Here is a 27,728-nt window from a genome sequence, read left to right on the forward strand (position 1 = left end):
TTTTGATGGTATGCCACAAGACCCATAGGTTCTCTTCACTTTTGTTCAATTTTTCTTTCCCCAGACAATAATTTCTATTGTCCTATCTTCTAGTTTGCTAATTCTTTTATCTGCTGGCTTAAATTTGTCCTAGAATCCATCTCATGAATATTTTCATTTTGTTATTACATTTTTCATCTGCAAATTTCCTTTTTGGCTTTTCGGCTTTTCATCTCTTTACTGATAGAATTTCCATTTTCTACAAACACTGTCTTCATGATTTTCTACATGCCTTTCTCTAGTTCTTTGAGTATCTTTAAGATAGCTATTTTAAAGTCTCTATCTAGTTGATCTGCCATCAGAACATTTTCAGGGACAGTTTCTACTGACTTATTTGTTTTCCAATCAGCCATATTTTTCTGTTTATTTGTATGCCCTGTATTTTTTTTTAATTTTTCTGTTGAAGATAGAACTCTGAAAATGATGTGAAAAATCTGAAAGTCAGATTTTCCCTTCTTCCCAAGATTTTCTGTTATTGCTTATGTTTTGTTTTTTGTTGTTTTTTAATTGCCACAGTCAGTCTTCATGCCAAGAATCAGCCTCATATGTAAATTTGAAGTTATTTTCAGGGCCTGTGACTTTACTTGGGCATGTCTGGCCACTGTTAAGTTTTGAATATATATGCTATTTGCTGATTTTGAACATTCTGGTCTTTAATATCTCACTCCCAAACAAGAAAAAGAGAAAAATGAAGGAGGTGGGTGGAGGAGAAATCAGAGCTAATGCTTTAATCCCTAGAAATTTACTTCAGTTTGTGCAAAAGAAACTTGCAACAATAGTAGAGTTTCAAATTAATGGTTGACTGCTTCTTTGTACCTCTGTGGTCAGAAGCAATGAGTGATCAGAGCATAGCTATTTAACATTTGGTGGACAGTATCTCTTTTACCTTCTGTGGCGCACATAAGCTGATGACATGGATAATACATGTGCTGAGAGCAGGAACAGACCAAAATTAATGTCAATTTACTACCTAAGCCTTCCTGTGGATGCTGCAATCCATGCATAGGTTGCAATTACAAAACAGTTACATGTGTCAAAGTATGCCAGTGCAATTGCTATCTAGATGGGCAGATAAAATTCTGCTGTTTCCTACTCTATCATATTCCCAGAATTTTTTTCTAATTCTTGATAAATATTTAAGATAGAACTCTAGGCTTGCCTGGCACGTTGGATAAGACATACAGGAGAAAGATATCAAGGGAGTGTGCATGTCTTTTGGCTTAACCAAGCAGATCGATAATGTTGTCTCCAACTGAAATGCGGTTGGTTATAGTTGAATGAGATGTGTGGTGAGAAGGATACCATCTGAGTCTGAGATATCAGGATATCCAGATGATGTCAAAAAAGCATCTCCTCTCTTGGACAGATATCATGATAGGAGTGTCAGCTTATATGTTAGGTAAAAACATGACATAGATAAAATCATAAAGCATGTTTCATTGTACATAGAGAACAATCCTTGTAGAACTCCAACACTAATAAGTTGTGTGGCAGAAGAGAAGCCAGCAAATAAGTCTGAGAATTCAACAAGTTATTTTTGTTTGTTATGGAGATAAAAATAAATTGTGTTGTCTTAGAAACCAAATGAAGACAGTATATCAATGATTGTTCAAGTTAAGACCTTACTTCCAATAAATACTACATTGCTTCAGTAGGCAAAACTAAGCACAATGGAATCTTATAGGGATAAGGATCATATTTTGAATGAGAAGAAAAAAAAATTGAGCTATAATGTCTCTTCAATATGGTATCCAGCTGTGAATTATAATGAAGTGAATTTTCTTTTTAATCAAGAGATATATTTTAGACCATGCTGATTAGTCAGAATATAGTAGAAATCATTCCTGAACTGGGCAAAAGATTCAACCATACAACCTATAAGATACACTCTGAATAATGCATAGGTTGTTGCTGCCGCACTTAACTCCAGAGAAGAAATATATATCGGCTTTTCCATCTGTAGGCTTCTGTAATCTTAGCAATTTGTGTCCAGAATTATCTTAATGTATCTTTGTATAAAAGAAGATGAATTATATAATAATTTAATACAAAGAAGAGAGGATTTAGTGAAGATAGACCCGAGTTGCTGTTATGACACTGGCACTGATAAACTATGTGGCTTTAGGAAGTTTTCTTAAATATTCTTATTTATTTTATTTTTTAATGTGGGGTGAGATTTTTTTATTTAATTAATTTTACTATTTGCACAAATGGAGCACAACTTTTCATTTCTCTGGTTGTACATGATATAGCATCACACCATTCGTACAATCATACCCATACATAGGGCTAATAATGACCATGTCATTCCAACCTCTTCCCCCCAATACATAAACACCCTCCTTTCCCCTCCACCACCCATCTGCTCAATCCAAAGTTCCTCCATTCTTCCCTAGCTGCTTCCCCATTATGGATCAGCATCCACTTATCCGAGAAAACATTTGGCCTTTGGTTTTGGGGGATTGGCTTACTTCGCTTACCATGATATTCTCCAACTCCGTTCATTGTAAATGCCATAATTTCATTCTATTTAAAGCTGAGTAATATTCCATTGTGTATATTCAAACTAAAAAGCTTCTTCTCACCAAAAGAAACAGTGAGGTAAAGAGAGAGCCTAGACAATGGGAGCAAATTTTTACCACATGTATGTCAGATAGAGCACTAACCTTCAGGATATAGAAAGAACTCAAAAAACTTAAATATTTTTAAACTTTAATACCTTCTTCAGAAGCCTCACATTTTTCTGAGAAAAAAAAAATATTAGCTTAATGGACTTTGCTCTGTATCTGACATACAGTGGGCACACATAAAAACCTAATTCTCTAAGTGTGAGGTTCCAAGTTTAATGACTGACTTGAATTTTAAAGTTGTTCTCTAGCCTGAGTTATATACTATATTCTTCATTTAATCACTTCTAGTCATTAACTAGAAATAGAAAGTTTATTAGTTTTTCTTATGACAAAATTCTCATCATGCTTGGGGTCAAATTTTCTGTGTATTGTAAAAGAACACTTGCTTAAATTATAATAATAGAACCATAAGATGGTAATGAGTTAAGTAAAACAGGCTTCAAAATCCGAATAACTGGATATGACTCCCAAATATTCATTTCCTAATGACAGGATTTTGAAGAGCTTCTGAGACTCAGTTTCTTTATCTCTACAATGGGAAGAATAGCATCATTAGAATCAAATAAGTGAATCCATGTAAAAACTATAAGCTACCTAACATCCAGAAAGTGCTTAGTAATCTTTACCATTTATTATTTCTCTATTCTAGGGGGCAAAATAACTCTATGGAACTGATGTTTATATTTTAAATGTTTTCAACTGGCCCAAGATCTTTCAAAGATTACCTTTATCTTTAGTGAAATTACATATTATGAAAATGCCTCCAATTTACAAAAAAATGAGCTCCGGTTTTACACACACACACACACACACACACACACACATGTATCTTATATATCTTACATATCTCCATGTAAACGCAATGAAAATAAACTGTAATCTCTTATATTTCATTTAATAATACATATGTATACAAATACATAATTCTAAATTAAATTGCTAGATAAGTACTGCTTTCAAAAGTCTATATCTTTGTGATGTAAATATAAAATTCCTCTCCAAAATAGTAGAATCAACATACTTAGACCCATGGGTATCATTTTTCCCAGGTCCTAAATTCATTATGGTTTATAATTAAATTTCATTTATTTGCCAGTCTAACATAAAGCAGAAGAATTTATTTTTATTTCTATTCTTCTAATAAATGGGGTCAGGTATTTTCCCCATATTTGCTTTATATACTTGTTTTATGTTGTAAATTTATTTAATTATGGCATTAATATTTTCATCTTTCTTAAAAATACTTTCCCAGGAGATATGATTGATTACAACTTATTCTAGTATCTTTATTTATTTATTGGAATTTAATTTTAAGCATAGTTAGAATTGATATCTGTGTACAAAATGATTTAGATTTTCTATTCTTTTTCTCAAATGGCTCAAAATCTTACACTTATTAAATAAATGGTTTCTCCACACGGTCACTAAATAACTACTTATATATGTCCATGTATATTTCATGAGGAATGGAAATTATTTCATTAAATATTTGATTTAGAAGGTCAGCAAATTCATTTAATTATTTTAAGTACTAAACCAACCTTGCATCCTTGAAATAAGCTATATTTTAGTGTAATTCATAGCTTATACTGAGCCCTTGAAATACATTTAGTAATATTTTTATAACTTTTTCATTTACTAAAATATTATAATAAAATTTACAATTTATATTTATTTATTTTTTCAGTACTGGGGATGAACCCAGGGGAACTCTACCATTGAGCTATAGCTCTAGTCCTTTTGTTTTGTTTTGTTTTGTTTGAGATAGGGTCTCACTGGGACTAGAGGGATGTGCCAAAGTGTCCAGTCATTTTAAATATTTTTAATGCATAATTCAGTGGGCCTTAAGTGTATTTACAATGTCATACAAACATCATGATTTTCCATTTTCACAAGTTTCTCATTATCCCCACCGGAAACTCTGCACCCATTCAACAATAAGTAATATTCTGTATCTAAATGAATTTATTATCTATTCTACCTACATCATAAAAGTGGAACCTAAAACATTGTCTGGCTTACTTCACTTAGTATAATGCATTCAACACTCAAGCATGTTGCAACGTACATGAGAAATACATAGCTCTTCCAAGTCTGAATAATATTCAATTGTAGGTAATTCCACAATTCATTTACCCATTTATCCATTGAATATATTTAGGTTGTTACCCCCTTTGACTATTGTGAGGAATGGTGCTATGAACTTTCATATACAATACTTGGTAACATTTTAAAGTTTTTGCATGAATACTAATTGTTGAGATTGTTCTAGAATATTGTATTTGTGATGTAGTTGTTAAAAATTATATGATTAATAAAAATATTCATAAAATGGCATATGTATAAATGAACTTTACACAATAGTTTACGTTTGAAAAATAAGTCACAATTATTCTATATGAATCTAAAGTCAGTCAGGTGTTAATAAATAAAATTAACAATAATCCTTTATCTACTGGTTTGTGGGGGAAGTAAATGCATTGTTTTATTTACAGTACATCTTTAAGAGAAAGCTTGTTTTCTGCTAACCTCAAAAATGACAGCCCTTGAATTTATATAAAATTGACTTACGTTCACATGTTCAAGAAGTCTGAGGAAATTTATATTAAAATGGTAATCCAATCAGCTGGTAATGCAGTGGCTCTAGATTTTAAAATTCACTTACCTTCTCAGGTATCTTAAATATCTTTTTTTTAAATATAAATAGTTACTCCTACTGCAGCAACAAAGTAGCAATGGAAAGGCCATCTGGGTATAGAGAAATTCACTGAAAGCCCTCTGAATTAAATTAGCAAACAAATGAGCAAACAAGCAAAGAATGGCAAGATTATAGAGAAGTGAGATGGAAGACCTTTTTGGCTCTCACAGATCCCTTAAACAAGGATACAGATTTGGATGCATTTCAAGAGGCACTTGGATTTAATGATCCTTTTGAAAAAGTTTTTTGAGTTTTCCAGTTGCATGTAAATGTGAAAAATAAGAAACAATCCTCCCATACAAGGTATGCAATAGTTTAGACTGAAATGCTCCCCAAGGGTTCACGTGTTAAAGACCCAGTACTGATACTGTTGGGAGATGATAGAAACCTTACATGGGGCCTAGTGGGAGGGGGCCTATTGCAAATTTGAATTGTGCATTACAAATATTTAAAACAACTGGACACTTTGGCACATCCTTCAAGGGGCATGACCTTGAACGTCATGGGGGGAACCCCAGCTCCTCCTTTTCCTCTCTTTTTTGCTTCCTTCCATGATAAGTATTTTTGCTCTACCATACTCCCCCACCATAATAACATACTGCCATGCCACAGGCCCAAAAGCTTAAGGGCCAACTGACCTTGGATAAAAACCCATGGGACTATCAGGCAAAATAACTATCTTCTCTTTGTAAGCTGATTACCTTAGGTATTTGTTCAGTAATAGAAAGGTGACTAATACATAGTTGAAAACATTAGCCTGAGTATGAGAAAGAAAAACAGAGCAGAGAGCTGGGGGGTGAGTATGGGGAGAAAAAGAGGGAGAGGAGAGGCAGGCAGGCAGGCAAACAGCAGAACAGCAACCACTGGTGAAAACAGAATGAAGATCTAGACAGGCAAAAGCAGGGGAGATTGGTATTATTTCAGGAAGTACAAGGACATATTTTGTGAGGGTCATCTGAATCCATAAAAATGAATGTTGTGAGAAAAAGTTCACATAATTAAAAATTAAGAATGTGTGGGCCAATGTGAGATGTAGAAACAAATAGTGAAAAAAAAATATAAAAGTAAAACATACCATTTAAAGTGCATTAATTAATGAGCATTAATTAAAACAAAGTTTGATCAAATAAGACAAATACTAGATATAATACCCTTGCAATTTTTTTTTTTAATTTTGCTAGAAAATGGGGTTATTTCAAAATCATTCTACTGGAAAGAATGCACCCTACTAGCACCTTGAAATCTTTTTTTCCTCATAGGAATTGTGAATCTGAGTGTCATATCATTTCCTCAACTGAGATTTAAATTCACAGTTGAGAGGCTAGAAAACTGATATGAACAAAACTGAAGTCAGAAAGCACCTCAAATCCTCTCTTCTATTTCCTTTAGGAAAATAAAAAGCAATGCTGTCCAGTGGTCTCTGCCTGATAAAACAGGTTTACTTGTAGGCTATACAGTGGTTTCTAGAAAAACAAATTCCTTAGAAAACTAGAGAGGTTTTGCCCAAGATTAAGTGGTTACATTGGCTTTGAAACACAGTGAATTTCCAAATTTAGAAAAACTGAATCTCTATTAATTATTTTTAAATGATCTCACAATTACTTAGAAAGTTAGAAAGATATTTCATACTCTGAAGTATAAAGAAGAAAACACAGGCTCTGTGGGAGGACATGGCAAATTGGAAGTGCAGATGAGACTATCCAGCCAGGCACAGAAGACTACCCGCCTATTCAGGACTGAGCAGAGTAAGGAAAAATATACAGCAAGTGAGATGCTTTTGAACATATTTTGGAACTTTAATTTTCTGCGTTAATCTACATAAGGAATTGATTTGAAAAGCAGCAGAGGGAAGCATGGCTGTGTTTGATCTTAAAAGGGGCCAAATTTGGGGAGGATCTCACTCTTGGCAATACATTACTTTAAAAAGTTGGCAGTAACTCAAGTAAAGAAATAAAAAGTGGACCTTAGGGCAAATTTAATTGAAGGAATGGGTCTGATATATTTTAGAGGATTCTGAAAGCACATCAAAAAGACATTTTTAAAAGGCATTTCGAAGTTGAATTGCCCAGGTGAACAAACAGGTACAGTAACAAGCAACAGGCGGAGCTCTTCTCACAACTGGAGGCAATGCTTCTCCAGTTCTCTGATGCATCTCAGGTCACCCAGACTTGTGAAAGGAATTCCTTTGCATGTCTAGAATAATAAAACATATGCACAGCTTTGGCTACTTATGGATGTCTTGGTTTCCAAAGTCCTACTTGTTCACTTCAATCAAAGAAAATATGGAATTTTGTCTCATTCCTCCAAGGATAAAAACTGTCTTTATTATTATCAAATTTATACCCAAAGCTATGCTTTTATTCTTTTTTTTAATTAGCTTTGTATGTCCAGCCTAAATCATAGCTTTGTATGTCCAGCCTAAATCATAATGAAATCTTGCTTGAAGACATTTCAAGCTGAATCTGAACTCAACACACAGAGTTTGAAAACTACAAATAACTTAATATAAAAAGCCAGGAATAATTTTCTATATGTACAGGCAAAAACAATGAGTTATGACCACTGCTTCCTTAGAGAGATGGCAAAATGATTCTAACTACAATATGCATACCAGTCAGACACATTAAAATCTGGGATAAAAGTATATTGTACTATGACATATGTGGGCTTGGGAAATAGAGAGTTACAGATTGGGCATGGTTCTCCAGGGTCTTACACATGCATCTCTCAGGAATACAGTGCACTGTGCTGCCACATACTCCTCATTCTTTGAGATTTAACTATCAAGAAATAATTGCTCTAGTTCAAAACATTTGCAAATGCAAACAGATATACGTTGTTGTCTATTTCTCTATTATTTTTTTAAAAAATAAACTGTATTGTGTATACTTAAGATATGCAACATGATATTATGGGAAATGTATGGATTGTAAAAGTAACTACAGTTAATCAAATAAAGATCACCATTTTCTCAACTAGTTACCCATTTTTTTTGTGTGATAGCAAAAACTACTACAATTTGTTCACTTAGCACAGATCCCAAATATCTATTAATATTGTTACACAAATGTTTTAAAACTTCCCATTAAAAAATTAGTAATAAGATATTTTCCCAAATCACTAAATATAAATTGTTAGAGCAAGATAAATCATTCTTAAAGTACTTGAACAGAATTCTTATATGTTCTATAATTTAAAATCTTAAACTTCTTTCAATTCCTTGTAGTATCCAACCAAGTCAGCAAATTAACTTGAAGTTGGAGACTAATTGAAACAAAATCTATCCCAAAAAGGTCATGTAGTGAAGTCATGATAAGGTCATTTCCCCAAGAATTCCCATAGTTATTTATTGCCCTTTGTTTGAAAGGACTGTGTCATCAACACATTAATTACTGGTTCAAAAAGAAAGCAGGCATCAAGGGGAGAGATGGTTCTGAGAGAGTTATGTAAAACAGGTCCTTCTCTAGCATGCCCCCTGAGAGATAAATCACTTTTTATTATAAAAGATTAAACTTTAAACCCATAAAATTGTTGTGCTCTGCTCAATGGCTCATATTATCATGCCACACCACACATTTTACAGTTTACAAATGTATGTCAAATACAGCTCAAGTTTAGTGGTCATACTTTTCATACTATTTCACTAATATTTTTGTGAGAAGAAGGCAATAAACAGCATGAAAGAATGTTACTTTTATAATAAAATATGATTTGTTTTTGGAATATTATGATTTTATTGTAGTATAAGAAAAAAATGGATCAATGTTGATATACAATTTTGGTTGGTTTCTCAGTATTCTACCCTCTTTCTATAAAAGGGCTCTAGACATTTTTTAAGCATGAAAATTAGAAGAAATGGACATTCCTTTAAAAATAAATTAAAAGATTTCAGCAGGCTATTCACTAATTAAATAAATACTAAATTTTGATGAATATGAATTGCTATTTCAGGCTAATTCATACAAGTATTAGTCACTAAGATTTATCATTTTTCACATTCCTTCCACATTTTATATGAAAAAGTAATGCAAGCATGTTCAGTTACATTAAAAATGCAATGGGGGACTGGGGTTGTGGCTCAGCAGTAGAGTGCTTGCCTAGTGTGTGCGACGCTCTATGTTCGATCCTCAGCACCACATAAAAATAAATAAATAAAACAAAGGTATTGTGTCCAACTACAATTAAAAAATAAATATTTAAAAAAATGCAATGGTTCACATAAAAAATCTGAAATAACAACAACTGCACTAAATATCTCCATCTGTAACCAAGATAGGACCTTGGGCAACTCAAGGTCCCATCTTCCCACTATGGGAAAGTTTTATATATTCTGTGATTTCCAAAATTAGTTCCTGCTTAAATATTTTATGACTCTAAAAATTCTAAGAAGTAAAAAAAAAATTTCCAGCAATCAATGGTTACTGCAATGAAAATAGGCAGTTTTGTTGTTTGAGCATCTTATGAATTATGAAATTAAACTTTACACAAAAATTTGGTGCTACAGAACATTCTTTTTTCAATAGTCACCATTATGAATCAAAAACAGACTATTGTAATACAATCAAACCACTGGTACTGGAACTTGAAGAGCCATGAGGAATTCAAATGCCTTCTATTCCTTACTAACATTATGTGGACAGAAAATATGGAGATGTATGCTTTTTAGCAGTATATACTGAGTCTATCATTGGGCTTCCCATATCCAGAAAATAAACAAATATTATTCCAAGAATCAGTATCAACATACAGCATATTTAAATATACTTTAAGGAAATAACTCTCTAATCAAGACTGCAAAGGTTAATGAATCAAGTTTTTTGAAGAAGATAATTTTTCCTAATATTTTATTCACACTTCTATCATATTTCATTACTATGCCAAAATTTTCATGTACATTTATATTGTCCAATTTAATATTCATAAAACATAATTACAGGGTAAGTCAAATAATGTTTACTTCAAAAAACATATACCTTCTACACACGTTTTTCTTGCAATAGATTAAGACTAACTCAACAGACCAAAACAAAACAAAAATTTTGCATGTCCAAAAAATCTCATTTGAAAGTTAAATTTTATGGTTTGCTGGGTTGTAACAGTTTTTTCTTATTTGAAATAATTGTAAACAAAACATTCCACTTAATTATATTTGCTAAAATTTATCATGTTAGAAGACAATCGGTAAACTACAACACTTATTTCTATAATCTTTATTATTAAGATAATTACATGGTTCTTGCTTCAGATTCACACTTTAGAAAGTAAATTATCAGCCTGACTCTTTGAGTTTCTATTTTTGGTTCTTTCATTTATTTGAAAAAAAAAAAAAAAAAGAAACTCTTTTTACCCATTTTTTAATATAATCAATGAAAGCAAGCCATTAAATTCTGTGTTTTATAATCAATGCTGTACTAGTGGAAAAGTAGTTAAAAGAGAGATGCTATTATACTAAGAACAATATGAAATTTATTTCCACAAATGAAATCTTGAATAGAGAAGATGTAAAGTTATAATCCAAGAGTCTATGAAAGACTATGTTACTTTCCTATGTATAATAATTTTTTCCTGATTAGCTAATATTTTATATAAATAACCTTAAATCTATTTTTATAATAAGAATATTCATTTTAAAATGAACCAAAATATAATAATGTAGCTGCACATATTTGGACAAACTGGTTAATCATTTATATGTTAAATAAATTATTAAAATACCTAATTATGCTTCCCACAGTCATAAAACAAAAATGTTATAGCTTTCAGTTGAAAATAACCCTCACAATAGTATTTTCAAAGAGTTTTTCTCCCTCTATGTCAGTATTATATGTTTGTATATATGTATATAATGAACCTTTAAATATTTAATTTATAAAAGGCAATGAATAAAATGTCAAGTCCTATTTTTGTCATTTTTTCTTAGTTCAATGAGAATAAAGCTTACGTTGCAGTACCTTTGGATATTGCTTGACAGGAATCAATACTCTTTCTGAGAGCTTTATATTTTTGTTGCTGATGACATCAAGATATTTCTTTTCTTCATCTTCCTTTTTTCCATCAGAACCTTGAAATTTTTCAATTTCTGAAAAAATCAGAAGGAAAAAAATTGAAGTAAATCATCATAAACATGCTGACTGTTCATATTCTTCCTCTTCCCAGATCAGATTTTGAAGAATCTTGATAAAAGGCCAGCAACAAAATCTTTCTAACAATGTGAATGTCCCTACTGTGAATAAGGTGACCGCTGCCAACTAAAACCAACAGGTGACACTTTAAGATGTGACTCTGTCTTCTGTGAAACAAGTGATACATTTAATTCATTTTAAACATCGTATAACAAAAGAGGAAATATTCACCCTGACTACCTAAATTGTATAAACAAACATAAGTTTCTAAGGAGCAATGAACAGAACAAAGCATATTTTAAAGTTATGTGTCATTTTTACTTAGCATCATTCGTAAATAAAAATAATTTAAAGATTGTAATCATCCAGTTATCAAAAATGAAACTGCACAATAGTTTTACATTCTAACCAATCTCAAAAACAATTAAAAAGTGGTCACAAATGTCAGATAAATGGTGAAATCTGTAAGCATTATCATTCATCAGGACGAAATTATCTGTTGAGAGGTGGAGAGGAACTATTAGTTTCATCCTGTGAGAATCTTGCCAAAATGGATATTTCTAAGTACATGTATACAATTTATCTACCCTTGCATCTTTTAATGAGCTAATTTCATAAAGTTTTTAGAAATTCTAATATAGTGACCAAAGATACATACAGCAGAAAATAAGAAAATGTTCCTGCTCTTATGGAATCTATATTTTTATGAGGAAAACACAATTAGAAAAGGAATACATGTGCAGAAACATTTGCGTATAGGAGTAGAGAATAAATATAGTAAAGCTAGAGAGAATATACAGGAGAGCAGAGGCAAGGTGTGGGCTATTACTTTAGATTTCCAGAATGACATTGAGCACAATTCTGAAGGATGAGAAAGAGCAAGAAGCAAGAAAACCTGTGGGCTGCAGAAAAGTAAATGTATTTGATGGGTGATATTCACAACCATTCAGAGCAGAGGGCAAGTGAAGAAAAAAAACAAACATAACATTTGTGTGGCTGAGAAATGATGCTCACTTGGACTAATAAGGGAGGAATGAGAGGACAAGTTAAAGCTAGAGTAACTCCATAGAATTCACTATACGAAATAAATGTTTTGGATTACAGAAAGTTTTCGTTGAACTAATTAGTTGTTATTTCCATAACATATCTGTAAATGGGTTTTCTGTCCTTCCTCTTGGCCAAATGTACCATTCCAAAAAACAATGTAAATGAAGCTATGGATATTACATGCAGAAGTTTCTTAATTTTGTTATAAATAGAACAAAACATTTTGCTTCTGTTGTTTTGGAGTAGAGGAAGGTGATGGTGGCTATTAAATATGAATATTTTAATACTTGTTTTTTTTTGCATTTTGAAACATCTATTTGTCTATTTCCAAATATGGCTACTATAGCATATCTTTGCTTTGTTCTTTGCTGTTCTATTTTTAATTTACATATGTCCAAAAATGATTTAATACAGGTGATAGAAAAATTCCCATAGTAAGCCAGGTAGTAATCTATTAGCAGAATACTTATTGGACCCAGAGGAAACCTAATCTTTTTGAAGTAATATTACATTGCTTACCCACATAATGCCTGAATAAGAGCTCCAAAGTATAGTTTATATAGGCATTTACAACCATTTTATCAATTATATGCTGAGGTTTACCTAAAGTATCTTTAAATAAACCAAACTGTTTAAAAATAAGTTATATGTCCGTAGATTCTACTTAGTATTATAGCATTATTTCCTACTTTCCCACTCCAAAGTACTAACAAGTCACTTTCAATTGCCTTTTTAAACTGAAAAGCACTCCTTATTCAGGCCTTTCAATCCCTTATATAATTATTACCCCAGAACTCTGACAACTGTAAAGAAAGAATATTCTTCACATCCTCTGACACTGACAATGGACATTTGATCACTGCCCTCTGGGTACCTGTACCTGTCTCATTTCCAAGCTTGCTGAGGTGATTGAACTGTGAAGCCCAATGAAGAAACTGACTCAATTCCCAATCAAGTATGAATGACTTCTTTGTCACTCTGTCATAAAAGAAATTAAATATGTCTGACATTATTTGCTCTCCACCAAACTACACCTTAGGCTTTTTAAGACATTTACAATTTGATCATTCTATCATTAATTATAATAACTTTCCTATCAAGAATTCTGGCTGAATAAAATAAAATTTCTTTCTGTTCACTTCTACAATTCCTTTTAAAACTGGTTATTTCTTTTCCCTTCCTGATACCTTCATGGAGTTATCTTGTCTTCCCCGACATGTCTATATACCAAACTAGCTCAATAACTGCATTTGTCAGTTGCACAGTCATATAATGCTACAAACTTTTCTGGATTTAAGAGAAATTTATATAGTACCAATTTGTGTGGGGAGAGCTAGTTTATATACAGAGAGCCAATTTATATAGTGCCTTTCTTATTTTAATTTTTAATTTAAAATAATTTGTTATTCCATAATTAATGCATATTCTTAATGTAACCTTTAGACAATACACAGGTATCCCTAATATTTCAAAGGAGTACATAGTCTGTCGTCACCAGGAATTACTGAATAGCACTATGCCAAAACATTGAGTCATTTCACTGGTTTATATTATCTATTTAAGTTGGCTGCCATGTTATTAAAAAAAAACAGATTTAATATCTTTAGGTAGATTTATATTTCGTAGAAAAACAGTAAACTACAGAGATTTTAATGTTTTCTGTTCTCATTTTATGGTTTATCTATTAATGTATATATTTATTTGAAATTTATTTTATCTATCATTGACTATTTTAAGTGGCTTTTGCCACAATACTAGTATTATGCAGATACTGCATAAGAGACTATCTTTGATCGTGACCACTCACTTTGTACCAGATATTTTAAAGAAAAAATTTAGTTCTGCTCTTGTATTATTTCATTTTCCTTATGGACAACTTAAATATGCTCCCTTTTGGCTTATTTCATTTTATAATGCTCTTAAGTTGCATTTTAATTCTTATTGATAAAATATTTAATGTTATGTATATTCCCTAGAAGAATCACAGACTATGGCTGTATATTTGAATTAGCTATCTTTTTATTAAAATTTATTTGTAGAATTTCTGCAATTCTGTTTTGCTAAGTTCAAAATAGCAGCATTTTATAGAAATATCTGGGTAGCAGAGTTTTTTATTAATTTATTTTTTAAATTGATTGAATTATGTCTATATTTTGGAATTCAAAGCGGATTTCTTAGTGGTTACATTTTTGGACATGACTCATGAATATTTCATGAAAAGCATTCTATTCTCTGTTGTTGTGGTTAAGAGCTGGATGTAAATCAATGAGATCTTTTTTTGCCAATAGGATTCATCTTGGGATAAAAGCAGTATGTGAACATTTTTCTAGATATGTATTTAAGAGTAGAATTTTGTTCGTAAATTATGCACATATTTTAATTTACTAGATAAACTAAACTATCATTTTGCTGTGTAAAATGTATCTAACACATTTATGAATGTTTTTATAAATTTCAAATCCCTACAATGAGGTTCAGTTTTGAACTTTATCTTACTCCAGTTACTGGAGGACTAAGTACTAAAGATACCCTCACAATTCTAGTACAAGGAACCTACAGAAACCATACATAAAAGTGATTTTTTTTCTAAACTCAAAAAAAAGTAATAAGCACACTGCTGGGTTTTGTGTGGGTTAGATTATGAGAAGATTGAAGAGGAAAAAAAGTAGGAAACTTGATGATCCCAAGAATCCTAAAACACAGAAATTTCAAGCACACATTTATATTACAAAGGGAATACAACTCTTCAATGTATAATTCTCAACAAGGTAACCTGTCAACAATGTGTAAACTGGGACACAATTATATAAGCTCCAATTTATGAATAATTTTGAAGCAGACCATTTAATGATGAGTACAAGACTTAAGGTAATAAAGTACCATTCCAGAAATACTGGGGAAAATTTAAACAAAAACAATTTCCTAGGACAAGTTTTTTCCTAATGGGGAAAAATAGCTTAAAGAAAAGTACCCATAGAATGTGAAGTGAGGAAACCATCCCAATTAAAATCTATTGCCACAGAAACCTTCTAAAAGCACAGGCATGATTTTCTCATTGAACCATAAATAAAATAAATAGATTATGTCTATGTCCATACGATATATACTACATAAAAAAAAGAAAAATGAACTAACTAATATATTGGCAAATATGGAAAACAGAATAGAGATGATAACAAAGCAGAAAATGGGGGAAAAAGTAAGAATGAACAAAATAAAAATAAGAAAATATATCAGAAATAAAATGAATTGGAGAAAGGTAAATATTTCACAAGTATTAGAAGATAAAATGAAAAGAAATATAAGAACACAGCAATAACAAAAAATCATTTCACATATAAATAATAAACCATAATGTAATTGAGAATTTTTGCATACTTTTTCATCAGGAATATTGGTCTGAAGTTTCTTTCCTTGATGTGCCTTTGTCTGTCTGGTTTTGGTATCAAGGTGATATTAGCCTCATAGAATGAGTTTGGAAGGGTTCCTTCCTTTTCAATTTCATGGACTATTTTGAGGAGTCTTGGTGTTAATTCTTCTTTGAAAGTCTTGTAGAACTCAGCTGAGAATCCATCTGGTCCTGGGCTTTTCTTGGTTGGTAGGCTTTTGATGTTGTTTTCTATTACATTACTTGAAATTGCTCTATTTAAATCATGTATGACCTTCTCATTCAGTTTGAGCAGGTCATATGTCTCTAGAAATTTATCAATGTCTTTGATATTTTCTACTTTATTATACTATGAATTTTCAAAATAGTTTCTAATTATCTTCTGTATTTCAGACATGTAGTATTTCCTTCTTCATCTTGTATTTTAGTAACTTCAGTTTCTCTCTTTTTCTCTTCATTAGTATGGCCACAGGTCTATCTATTTTATTTACTTTTCCAGGGTTGTTTCAACATATGGAAATCAATAAACGTAATACATCATATTAATAGACTTAAAAACAAGAATCATATGATCATCTCAAGAGATGCAGAAAAAGCATTTGACAAAATACAACATACCTTCATGCTCAAAACACTAGAAAAACTAGGGATAGTAGGAACATACCTCAACATTGTAAAAGCTATATATGCTAAACTCAAGGCAAGCATCATTCGAAATGGAGAAAAAAAATGAAGGCATTCTCACCAAAATCTGAAACAAGACATGGATGTCCTCCTTTCCCACTTCTATTCAACATAGTCCTTGAAACTCTAGCCAGAGCAATTAGACAAAAGAAAGAAATTAAAGGGATACAAATAGGTAAAGAAAAACTCAAACTATCACGATTTGCCAATGACATGATTCTATATCTAGAAGGTCCAAAAAAGTCCATCAGAAAACTTCCTAGAACTAATAAATGAATACAGCAAAGAAGCAGGATATAAAATCAACACTCATAAATCAAATGAATTCCTATACATCAGTGATGAATCCATTGAAAGAGAAATTAGGAAAACTACTTTATACACAATAGCCTCAAAAAAACAAAATACCTTGGAGTCAATCTAACAAAAGAGATAACAGACTGCTACAATGAAAACTACAGAACACTAAAGAAAGAAATTGAAGAAAACCTCAGAAGATGGAAAGATCTCCCATGCTCCTCAATAGGCAGAATTAACATTGTCAAAATGGCCATACTACCAAAAGCATTATACAGATTTAATGCAATTCCTATTAAAATTCTAATGATATTCTTCATAGAAATAGAAAAAGCAATCATGAAGTTTATTTGGAAAAATAACAGACCCAGAATAGCTAAAGCAATCCTTAGCAAGAAAAGTGAAGCAGGAAGCATCACAATACCAGGCTTCAAACTAAACTACAGAGCTATAGAAATAAAAATGGCATGGTATTGGCACCAAAGTAGACTTGTAAACCAATGGTACAAAATAGAGGACACAGAGACAAACCCACATAAATATGATTATGCCATACTAGACAAAGGTGCCAAAAACATTCACTGTAGAAAAGATAGCTTATTAAACAAATGGTGCTGGCAAAACTGGAAATCCATATGTAGCAAAATGAAATTAAACCTCTACCTCTCACCCTGCACAAAAATCAACTCAAAGTGAATCAAAGACTTAGGCACTAAAACAGAGAACCTGCGCCTAATAAAAAAAAAAAAAATAGGCCCAAATCTTCATCATGTTGGCCTAGTGTCAACAAGACTCCTAAGGCACAAGAAGTAAAAATCAAGAATTAATAAATAGGAGGGATATAAATTAAAAAGATTTTTCTCAACAAAGTAAACAATTAATAAAGTGAGGAGAGAGCCTATAGATTGTGAGAAAATCTTCACCTCATGCACCTCCAATAAAGCATTAATCTCTGGAATATATAATGAACTCAAAAAACTAAACACCAAAACAATAAATAAACCAATCAATAAATGTGCTAAGGAACTGAACAGACACTTCACAGAAAAATAAATACAACTGATCAAAAAATATATGAAAAAAGTATTCAACATCTCTAGCAATTAGAGAAATGCAAATCAAAACTACTCTAAGATTTCATGTCACTCCAGTCAGAATGGCAATCATCAAGAATACAGGCAACAATAAATGTTAGCAAGGATGTGGGGGAAAAGGTACACTCATACATTGCTGGTGGGACTGCAAATTGGTGCAACCACTATGGAAAGCAGTATTGAGATTCCTCATAAAATTAGGAATGGAACCACCATTTGATCCAGCTATCCCACTCCTTGGTTTATACCCAAAGTACTTAAACTCAGCATACTATAGTGAGATAGCTACATCAATGTTTACAGCAGCTCAGTTCACAATAGCTAGACTGTGGAACCAACCTAGGTGCCCTTCATCAGATGAATGGATAAAGAAAATGCACTATATATACTCAATGAAATATTACTCAGCTTTAGTAAGTGGTTGAAGTTGGAGAATAACATGCTAAGCGAAATAAGCCAATCCCACTAAATCAAAGGCTGAATGTTTTATCTAATATGTGGACACTAATTCACAATAAGGTGAGGGGCACTAGGGAAGAATAGCATTACCTTATATTAGGTACAGGGAAGTGATGTTGGGGAAGGGGAGGGGAGGTGGGGATATGAAAGACAGTAGAATGAAACAGACGTTATTACTGTATGTATATATGTGACTGCCTGATCAATATGATTCTGCAACATGTACACTCAGAAAAATGAGAAACTATATCCAATCTGTGTATGATCTATCAAAGTGGATAAATGCATTCTACTGTCATGTATAACTAATTAAAACAAATAAAAGTATTTTAAAAGATAAATAAATAATAAACCATAAGTAAAGCAAGACTAAATAAACAAAAGGACAGAAGCAGCAATAAATAATAAAGAACCTTGATAAAATTAGAAAAATGAAATAATTTTTTTTTTTTATAAAATAAGACAGATACAGAAGATAAGCTAAGAAGGACCATGGTATGCATAAAATAATTGGAGTTGTAGATAATGAAAAATAAAGTCACAGAACTGAAGAAAAACTAAGAACTGCTACTCAAGAAAACGCCTTTTAAAAAGGGGTAATATGGAGGGTGAAAATACTTAAAGTATCTGGTAAAAATTACGAAAATGTTACAGAAATACATAATTTCATACAACTAATATGTTTTAATAATTATAAGAGAACTATGTGACAATATGATATTGCTGAGTATGATTGGCTCAATTTCAGATTTAATATAGAGAGAGAAGGAAGAAAGGGAAAAGAATGGAAAAAAGGAAGAAGAAAGTGTGAAAAGGAGAGAAACAGATGTGAAAATTAATATGAGGCTCTATAAACTGGGCGTAAGGCAACAGAATAACTATTTCCAGATACATATAGAATACAGCTGGGTCCATACCTTGGCTCAAGTTGATATTTGCTGGTTGATTTACTTAACATATGTCTACCTCAGTTTCTAACCTGGAAATTAGAAAAAAAATGAAACCTCTTATTGTGGTCATGAAGATTAAATATAATGCAACTAGGAACTGGGAAGTAGTCATGGGAGAAGGACAGATGAAAAGGTTCGATGCATAATGTATGCATGTATCGAGACATGATGAATTGGTTAATTAGTACAATTAATATGTTAATATAATTAAAAAATAAATCAATAATAAAAGAAGGTGCTTAAAACAGTGTCTGGGAAAAACCATTGTTGTTTTTGTTGTCATTATTCATATATATTAAACCTGAAAGAAGCAGGTGACACTTGTACTAGATTCATAAGAAAAATAACACTGAAGGAGGAGCTAGGAACTGATCCTTAGTTTAAGAAAGGATTATAGGACCCAGGACCAATGGCTTCTCAAGTCTCTTTTAAACTCTTCCAAAAAATAGAAGAAGTGGAAACACTATAAATTCATATGCTGCAACCAGCCAAAGATACCACAAGGAAAAAAAAATTATAGTCCAATATCCCTGATGAACATAGATGCAAAAATCCTCAACAAAATATTATCAAACTGAATTTGACAGCATATTGAAAGGATCATACAAGCCGGCTATGGTGGCTCATGGCCTGTAATCCTAGTGCTCAGGAGGCTGAGGCAAGAAGACTGGGAGTTTAAGATCAGCCTCAGCAAATTAGCAAGGCCCTGAGAAACTTAAGGAGACCCTAAAATGGCTGGGGTTGTGGCTCAGTGGGTAAATGCCCCTGGGTCCAATACCCAGTATGGGAAAAACAAAAAATAAAAACATACCCCATGTCTAAGTGGGACTGATCATTGTGAATAAACAGAATTTCAACATGTGAAAATCAACCATTATAGTACACCACATTAACAGAAGGAAGAACAAAACCATATGTTCATCTCAATTACAGTAGGGAAAATAGCACTTAACAAAGTTTACCATCTTTTTCATAATAAAAATTTTCAACAAGTTAATATAGAAAAAACTTTCCATAGCACAGTAAAGCTTACATATGAAAAAAATCATATTCAACATTATACTATATGACAAAAAAACCTTTCATCCAAGATCCAGAATAAAGTAAAAATGCCCACATTTGCCACTTCAAGGTACTACTATGAATCCTAACTAGAAAATTGGGCAAAAAGAAAATTGAAAATATCAAAATTATAAAGGAGAAAGTAAAAATACCTGTTTACAGTTGACATGATCATACATGTAGAAAACCCTGTAGACTCCACATAAGAGCTCAGAGTATTATTAAGTGAATTCAGTAAAGTTGCAGGATATAAAATACATAAAAAATAAGACACTTAGGGATTAAATTTAATTAAGGGAATAAAAGACTTGTGCATTGAAGACTATAAAATATTTATGAAAAACTTAAGACAAAAACAAAAGGAAAGACATTCAATATTTATGAATTGAAAGAATACTGTAAAAATGTCCAGACTGCCCAAGTGATCATTGCAATCTCAATCAAAATTCAATGCATTTTTACAGAGATAGAAAAAAATCCATCCTAAAATTCACAAAAGGCCTCAAATAGTCAAGAAATTTTAATAAAGAACTAAGCTAGAGGTATCATACTTCCTGATTTCAAATATAGTATAAAATTACAAGAATAAAAATAGTATAGTAGTAGCATAAAACCAGACATATAGACTAATGAAATAGTACACAGAGTACAAAATTTAATCCACATATATATGGTCAACTGGTCTTTGACCAAAGTGTCAAGAATACAAAACTGGGGAAACTACAGTCTCTTGAATAAATCTTACTGGGAATACTGGATATCGACATAAATGAAAATGAAATTTAAAATGAAATTTAACCTTAACACTATACACACAAACATAAAATCAATTAAAAACTTAAATGTTAGACCTAGATCTGTAAAACTCACAGAAGAAATCATAAATTAAAAGCTTTATGACAGTGGTCTTGGCCATGATTTCTTAAATATGACCCCCAAAGCACAGGCAATAAAAGCAAAAATAAATAAGTGGGATTATATCCAAAGAAAAAGTCTATACAGCAATAAAACAGTCAGCAAAATGACATGGCAGTCTATGGACTGCAAACAAATAATTTAAAACCTTATCTGACAAAGGATTAATATGCAAAATATAAAGAAACTCAAACAACGAAGAATAATGGGCCAAATGTACTAAAAAAATGTACAAAGGACTTAAATAGATATTTCTCCAAAGAAGATACGCAAATGGATAACAGGTATATAAAAATTTTCTCAATGTCACTATCAAAGAAATGCCAATCAAAACCACAATGAGATATTACCTCATATCTGTTAGGATAGCTAATTTGAAAAATAAAAGTGTTAGCAAGGATGTGGAGAAAAGGGAAGCCTCATAAATGACTGTTAATAATATAAAGTGATTCAGTCATTATGGAAAACACTGTGACAGCTCCTCAGAAAATTAAAAATAGGATCTGGCTGCTATGTTCTGTTGAAATCTAATTTCCAAGATGAAGGGTTGGAGATGTTAAAAGCCTTTGGGAGATGATTACATCAGGAGCATAAAGCCCTCATGAAAAGGATTAATGCTCTTATAAAAGAGGCCTGAGGAAGACCTACTTTCTTCTACCACCATGATCAGCACTATGATCTTGGACTGCCAATTCTCTAGAACCATAAGAAATAAATTTCCATTGTTTATAAGTCCCACTGTTTAATATCTTTTGTTATATCAGCTTGAAAGGTTTATGACACCTGCAAGTTAACTTCTAGATATACATCCCCAAAAAACTGAAACCAGCATCTCAAAGATATGGCACTCCCATGTTCAATGCACCACCATTTACAATAGCTAAGTCATGAAAGCAACCTAAATGTCCATTGTTGGAGGAATCTGTAATGAAAATGTGGTATATACATACAATGAACTGTTATTCATTCAGCTTTTGTAAAGAAGGAAACGCCATCATTTGTAACAGTATGGACAGACTTGGAAACATTATGCTAAATTAAGCTGGAGAGCAGACAAACAGTACATGACCCTACTTGGTTGGTCAAAATGCTTATGTCCTCCCCAAATGCATATGTTTTGTACAACAAAAAATTATTGATTATAGTATGTTTTAAAATTTGGTTATAGTATGTTTTAAAATTTCCATATATGGTATTAAGAAGTGGGATTTTGGAGCAGTGATTAGGTCCTGAGGGTGAAGCCCTCATGAATGGAATTAATGCCCTAATAAGAGGCCCAAGGGAGCTCATTTGACCCTTCCACCAAATGAAGACAAAATGAGAAGGCACCAGGGATCCAGGAAACTGTCCCTCACCAGACATCAAGTCTGCTGGTGCCTTGAACCTGGACTTTACAACAAACAGAATTGTGAGAAATACATTTTTGGTTATGAGCCACCCAGTCTATGACATTTGTTATAGCAGAACTAGACTAAGAAACTACTTATTTGAGAAAACAAAAAGTCACTCTCATAGAAGCATAGAGTGGAATGGCTGAAGTGAAGGGGATGAGGAAACATTAGTTAAAGAGTACCAGATTTCAATTATGCAAAATGAATAGAGATCAACAATACAACAGAGTGTCTATAGTTAATAATTCTATATTCTATAGCTAAAACCTTGCTAATAGTGTAGAACTTAAGTGTATTTATCACAAAACCCATACATAAATGAAGATGTGAAAGGGAACTTTTGGAGGGGATAGATGAATTTGTTATTGGTTACAGTGATGGTTTCACAGGTATATACTTATTTTCTAACTCATCAAGTTATTCACATTAAATATATAATATATATAGTATGTCAATCATATTTTTATTGGTAGGTTTTGATTTTTGTTTTTGAAGAAAGAATAAGAGATGTGAGATAAAATTACCTATAAGCTATACTCATAATTCTTACATATCAAAGAATGATTTGTCATTTCGGTTATGTTTAAAAATTTCCATTTATGTCCTATAAATGTAGTTTAGTATAATCTATAGACTCAAGAATGAATTAGTATCAGTTTGAATTTTAAGTTCATTCTCAAAATATGAGCAAAATTTAAGTGAAAGGGACACTAGTTGAAGGTATCCACCTGCAGCTTCACATTGAAGTCACTTTCTTAGGCCATTTGGTTTTTGTTTGCAGTCACAATTCATACTTGCTGTAGTAGCTATGCTGAGCATTTAACACCGGCCTTCCATATATTTATCTGACCTCCAGAACATACTTCACTCAAGATGTTGGAAATGTTAATAGCTATGCAATTTATGTATTAGGCTATATCTGTATCTTGATGCTTTATGCAAGCTATTTTATTGCGGTTATATTTATTTTTGCTACTGGTATATTATAGAGGTTCATATTTTAAAAAGTATATGATGTAAGTACTCATACAAATACAGAAATCCAAATTATCTGTTCACAATGAAAACTATTCAACATAAGATTTTTTAATTATTTAACATTTCCCCTAAAAGTCAAATTTACTTAAATATTTAACTATTTTTTTTTTTTGTAAAAGAAATTACTTAAATTCCAAGTCATTTCAAAGACAATTTACTTTGCATGATACAGGGACTTCATGATGTATATTCTCTCATCCTAATCAATAGGAGTAATGATGCTTTCCTTTATTTTAATAAATATTACAGAATAACAGCCGATCTCATGTGTGGGACTAACAATAGGAGGACAAGAGTAAAAGCCAGGAACAATAGGGACATTTAGCCTATGTGGCATTGGTTGAAGGCACACCTGTCAGTAAATTGGTGAAAAATATTTGCAGATAAGACACCTCACCCCAACTGTGTTTAGGAATTCTAGGTAAAGGGAAAGAACAGAGGGAAGCTCCTAAGGAAATATTCTTGCCAACATAGCAACAAGATGGGGTGAGGGAAAATATAATTTTGGAATATGTACCACATTTTTTAATTTTGTCATAAATATTTGTTTTATTTTAGTCATATTTGTTGAAATGTTACTCTGCTTTATATCTATTCTATCTATACCAATTAAATTATATAATCAATTATGTTAGAACTGTGAAAGAATACTGATGTTTTTAAGTGAATGATTTGTATGCAACGTTTTATACCTAATTTCTTTATGGAGAGTGAAATATGTGCTCTTCTGGATATTTATATTTCTAAAATTTAAAAAAAATTAAGATAAACAAATATATGCAAATTAGAAGTTTATAGTTTTAAGGAAATTTTAAAGAATCAAGATATAGTTAATCATGTAGATGATTTTGAATGTAATTTTTAATACCATATAAAAACATTTATATGTAAGCTATAATTTTGGAATATACTTTAAACAAAAATTGTATAATTAGTTCAAGGCAAAAGCAAGTTTTTACAAATAAAATGTAAATGATATTTATATATTATAACAGGGAATGGTGCCACTATACAATGTTTTGGAATTTATGCTCACCTATAACCAAAATTCAATAAAAGGTTGTAAAAAATATATATTTTATTTATAGATATTTTTAAGGATGCTTAACTATTGGTGTTTATAATTTTTCATTATAAGTGAAACACAAACAACTTATAAAAAATAAAATATGACTAATGTAATGGATACAAATTATTCTGATTGTTCCATCCTCAAATTATGCCCACTTAATTTCTAAGTAGAAATGTATTCTGTAATTTGTATTTGAATACAGAACCAAACCTTTAATGTTCTTTGTTAGCAGAATGAAAGAGCCCAACATAGGATAATTTTCATCATCTTTATAGCCTCTCCCATGTGAAATATCAGAGATCAGTATAAAACTGCAAGCGTTTATCATTCCTATATCAATATCCAGAATAAAAGAGCAAATATACTATAACAATTTGCTATACAATGAAACTCTATCTTAAAAATGGAATATTTTGCCATAAATTTTACTTCATTGATTCTGATGAGAAAGATAAAACCTTTCACATTTCAATCTTAAGAAAGGATGAAGAAACATCAGTGGTGATTTGAAATGTACTTTTTTTTTTGCATCATAGTTCTGTGAGGTAACAATTACCTTACTTTTCAATGAATAATACTTTCATCTTTATTTTGTACATGTTTTTACTACAAGCTGCCTAAATAAACAGGAGTTCAAAGAGCTAACAAAATATATATTATAAGCACATGAGAGAAAATTGAAGAAAAATTACTTAAAAATTGAGGGATCCTCAGAGTAGCCTCACATTTAATAATGTAAACAAAAACAATAAGAAAAGGAGCTAGCTTCTCTAAAATACATTTATACATTTGTCATTATGTAAAATATTTTTCAGACAAGGGCACTTATGTTTGTGTGTTGCCTTGACCACTTCCAGGAGGCTCCAAGCTAAGTATGCCTCAAATATACCAAATAGGAATTTCTTGAGTTGTTTTCATTTCACTATCTTTACAACTTTTTATTGTATCATGTGATAATGATATTTATATATTACAACAGGGAATGGTGCCACTATACAATGTTTTAGAATTTATGCTCACCTATAACCAAAATAAAGATAAATAGTTTTATCTTTATTCTGTATATATTTTTTATTATAAGCTGCCTCTAACCAATCTCAAAAATAGGTAACTGATAAAAATGCTATTTGAAAATTATTTATTATTCTGCATTAATAATCATTAATCTTACAATCCTTATTCATTCAAAATTTCTTTAAATTCTGTTTGTGATTTGTGAAGTTAAATCTGGGTGATAAAGGTAGCTTCACCAAGAAAGTTCATTTGTCTTAGTTTTCTTAATTGTTTTTAAAAGAAAGTAAAGCTTTAATTGGTGATATTATGAGAATTAGTATTTTGTGCACAGCTCTCTGGCAGTAACTGTCTCAAAGTTTTCGTATTATAATGTCTCCTATCTCCTTGTTTTGTAATCTCTGAGCTGAATGTTCATTTTAATAGACTTTATTCCCTCTACCCAGCCCAGTGACTGACAAGGAGGAGAAAATTGTGCACTAAACATCTGTTTTCCATCACAGAAAAAAATGAAATGCATAATTTCGTACAAACAGATTTCAATGATAAGATGGTTACCATATATGTGAATAATAATGCTAGGCACTGTGGCTCTCTCAGACTCAAGGTTAGTAGGTAAGTCCAGAGGTTATGGGACTAACTCCCAAAGCATTGAAAGGGTGAACAGCTGTTCTTGAACATGGAAGTGATATTTTCCTTTTTGTGGAAGGCATGGAAAACCATCAGATATATTAATAATAAATCAGTGCTAAATAATTTACAAATAATATTAAGAAAATTACAAAAGCAATTTTGATTTCTTGAAATAGAAAAATAAATATTAGATGCCAAAATTGATTTTAGAATTACTCAAGCATTTGTTTTGCACAGGATTAACTACAAACCATGAAGTATTTTAATTACTACTAACCCAGTTTAATGCCCTGGTCATACTAAAATTGTGAAATTATCTGACAGCCATCCTGTCCACACTATCCAGATGAATATACAAATGCCAACCACTTCAATGCTCAGCCCACTGTTCTACTTCACCTTGGAGATCTAAAGCAACTCATAGCAAATTCACCACCTAGACTCCCATAGCTTTACTCCTCTAATTATATTCAACCTATCTTTCTTTGTGGTCAACTCACTCAAGCTTTCCAGGCTCCTGTTGTTCCTTCTCACTCACCCACCCCAAGGTTGAATAGATATTACAAAGAACATCCTGATATAGCCTTAGAACACAGAATCCCTGCTTCAGTACTATATTTGCCACTTGTTAGCGGTGTGACCCTGGCAATAGGAGTGACCTAGCCATTTCTTTCTAAACCTTTCTAGGTCCTAGGCAGTGATGTAATTCCTACACACACACAAATACATTTAATTACTTTGTTTTCTGTCTTACACTGCTTACTTGTAACATAAAACCATTGTAAGGATTAAATGAGATAAGTTATTCAAGGTATTTACAATGTTTCTGGAACAATATAAAAATGTAATAAATGTTAACTATTATTATGTACTTCCTTTTGGTATGGAAACAAGACTTCTTTGAGGTCTTCTGCATCATTAAAATCAAGTATCATGACATCCATTGTTATTATGTTTAACAGTTTATACCTTGTCCTTAGGTAGATTGTTAATAATTGATGACACATCCATGATTTACATTTCAGTATGTCCTACAACAGACTAATATTATTCTGCATGTTAAGAACATCATTCATAGTCCTTTAAATAAGAAATAGGACAAAAAATGAAGAAGAACGAGAAAAATGAGTATTCAGTGATGGGAAGAATATGACATGGAATAAATTTGCTAAAATGATCATCAGAAAAAAAGTGAAAC

General features: G+C 31.6%; 1 protein-coding gene across 18 annotated transcripts in view; it reads right to left on the reverse strand.

Annotated features, from left to right (window-relative positions):
• The window catches only part of Khdrbs2 (KH RNA binding domain containing, signal transduction associated 2), a 587,319-nt gene that overhangs the window by 475,309 nt on the left and 84,282 nt on the right, over nucleotides 1-27,728 (reverse strand). For all 18 annotated transcript variants that reach the window (XR_009225748.1, XR_009225747.1, XR_009225735.1 and 15 more), the window contains exon 2: nucleotides 11,319-11,446. Coding sequence is in view for 1 of the 18 variants with exons in the window: in XM_046432600.2 (XP_046288556.1) it covers nucleotides 11,319-11,446 (128 nt within the window). In the remaining 17 variants the exon portion in view is untranslated. The remainder of the gene's footprint in view (nucleotides 1-11,318; nucleotides 11,447-27,728) is intronic.

Source organism: Marmota monax, unplaced genomic scaffold, assembly GCF_021218885.2.
Source record: "Marmota monax isolate L192 unplaced genomic scaffold, Marmota_monax_Labrador192_F-V1.1 WCK01_AAM20220418_F8-fsc00116, whole genome shotgun sequence".
Lineage (NCBI taxonomy): Eukaryota > Metazoa > Chordata > Mammalia > Rodentia > Sciuridae > Marmota > Marmota monax.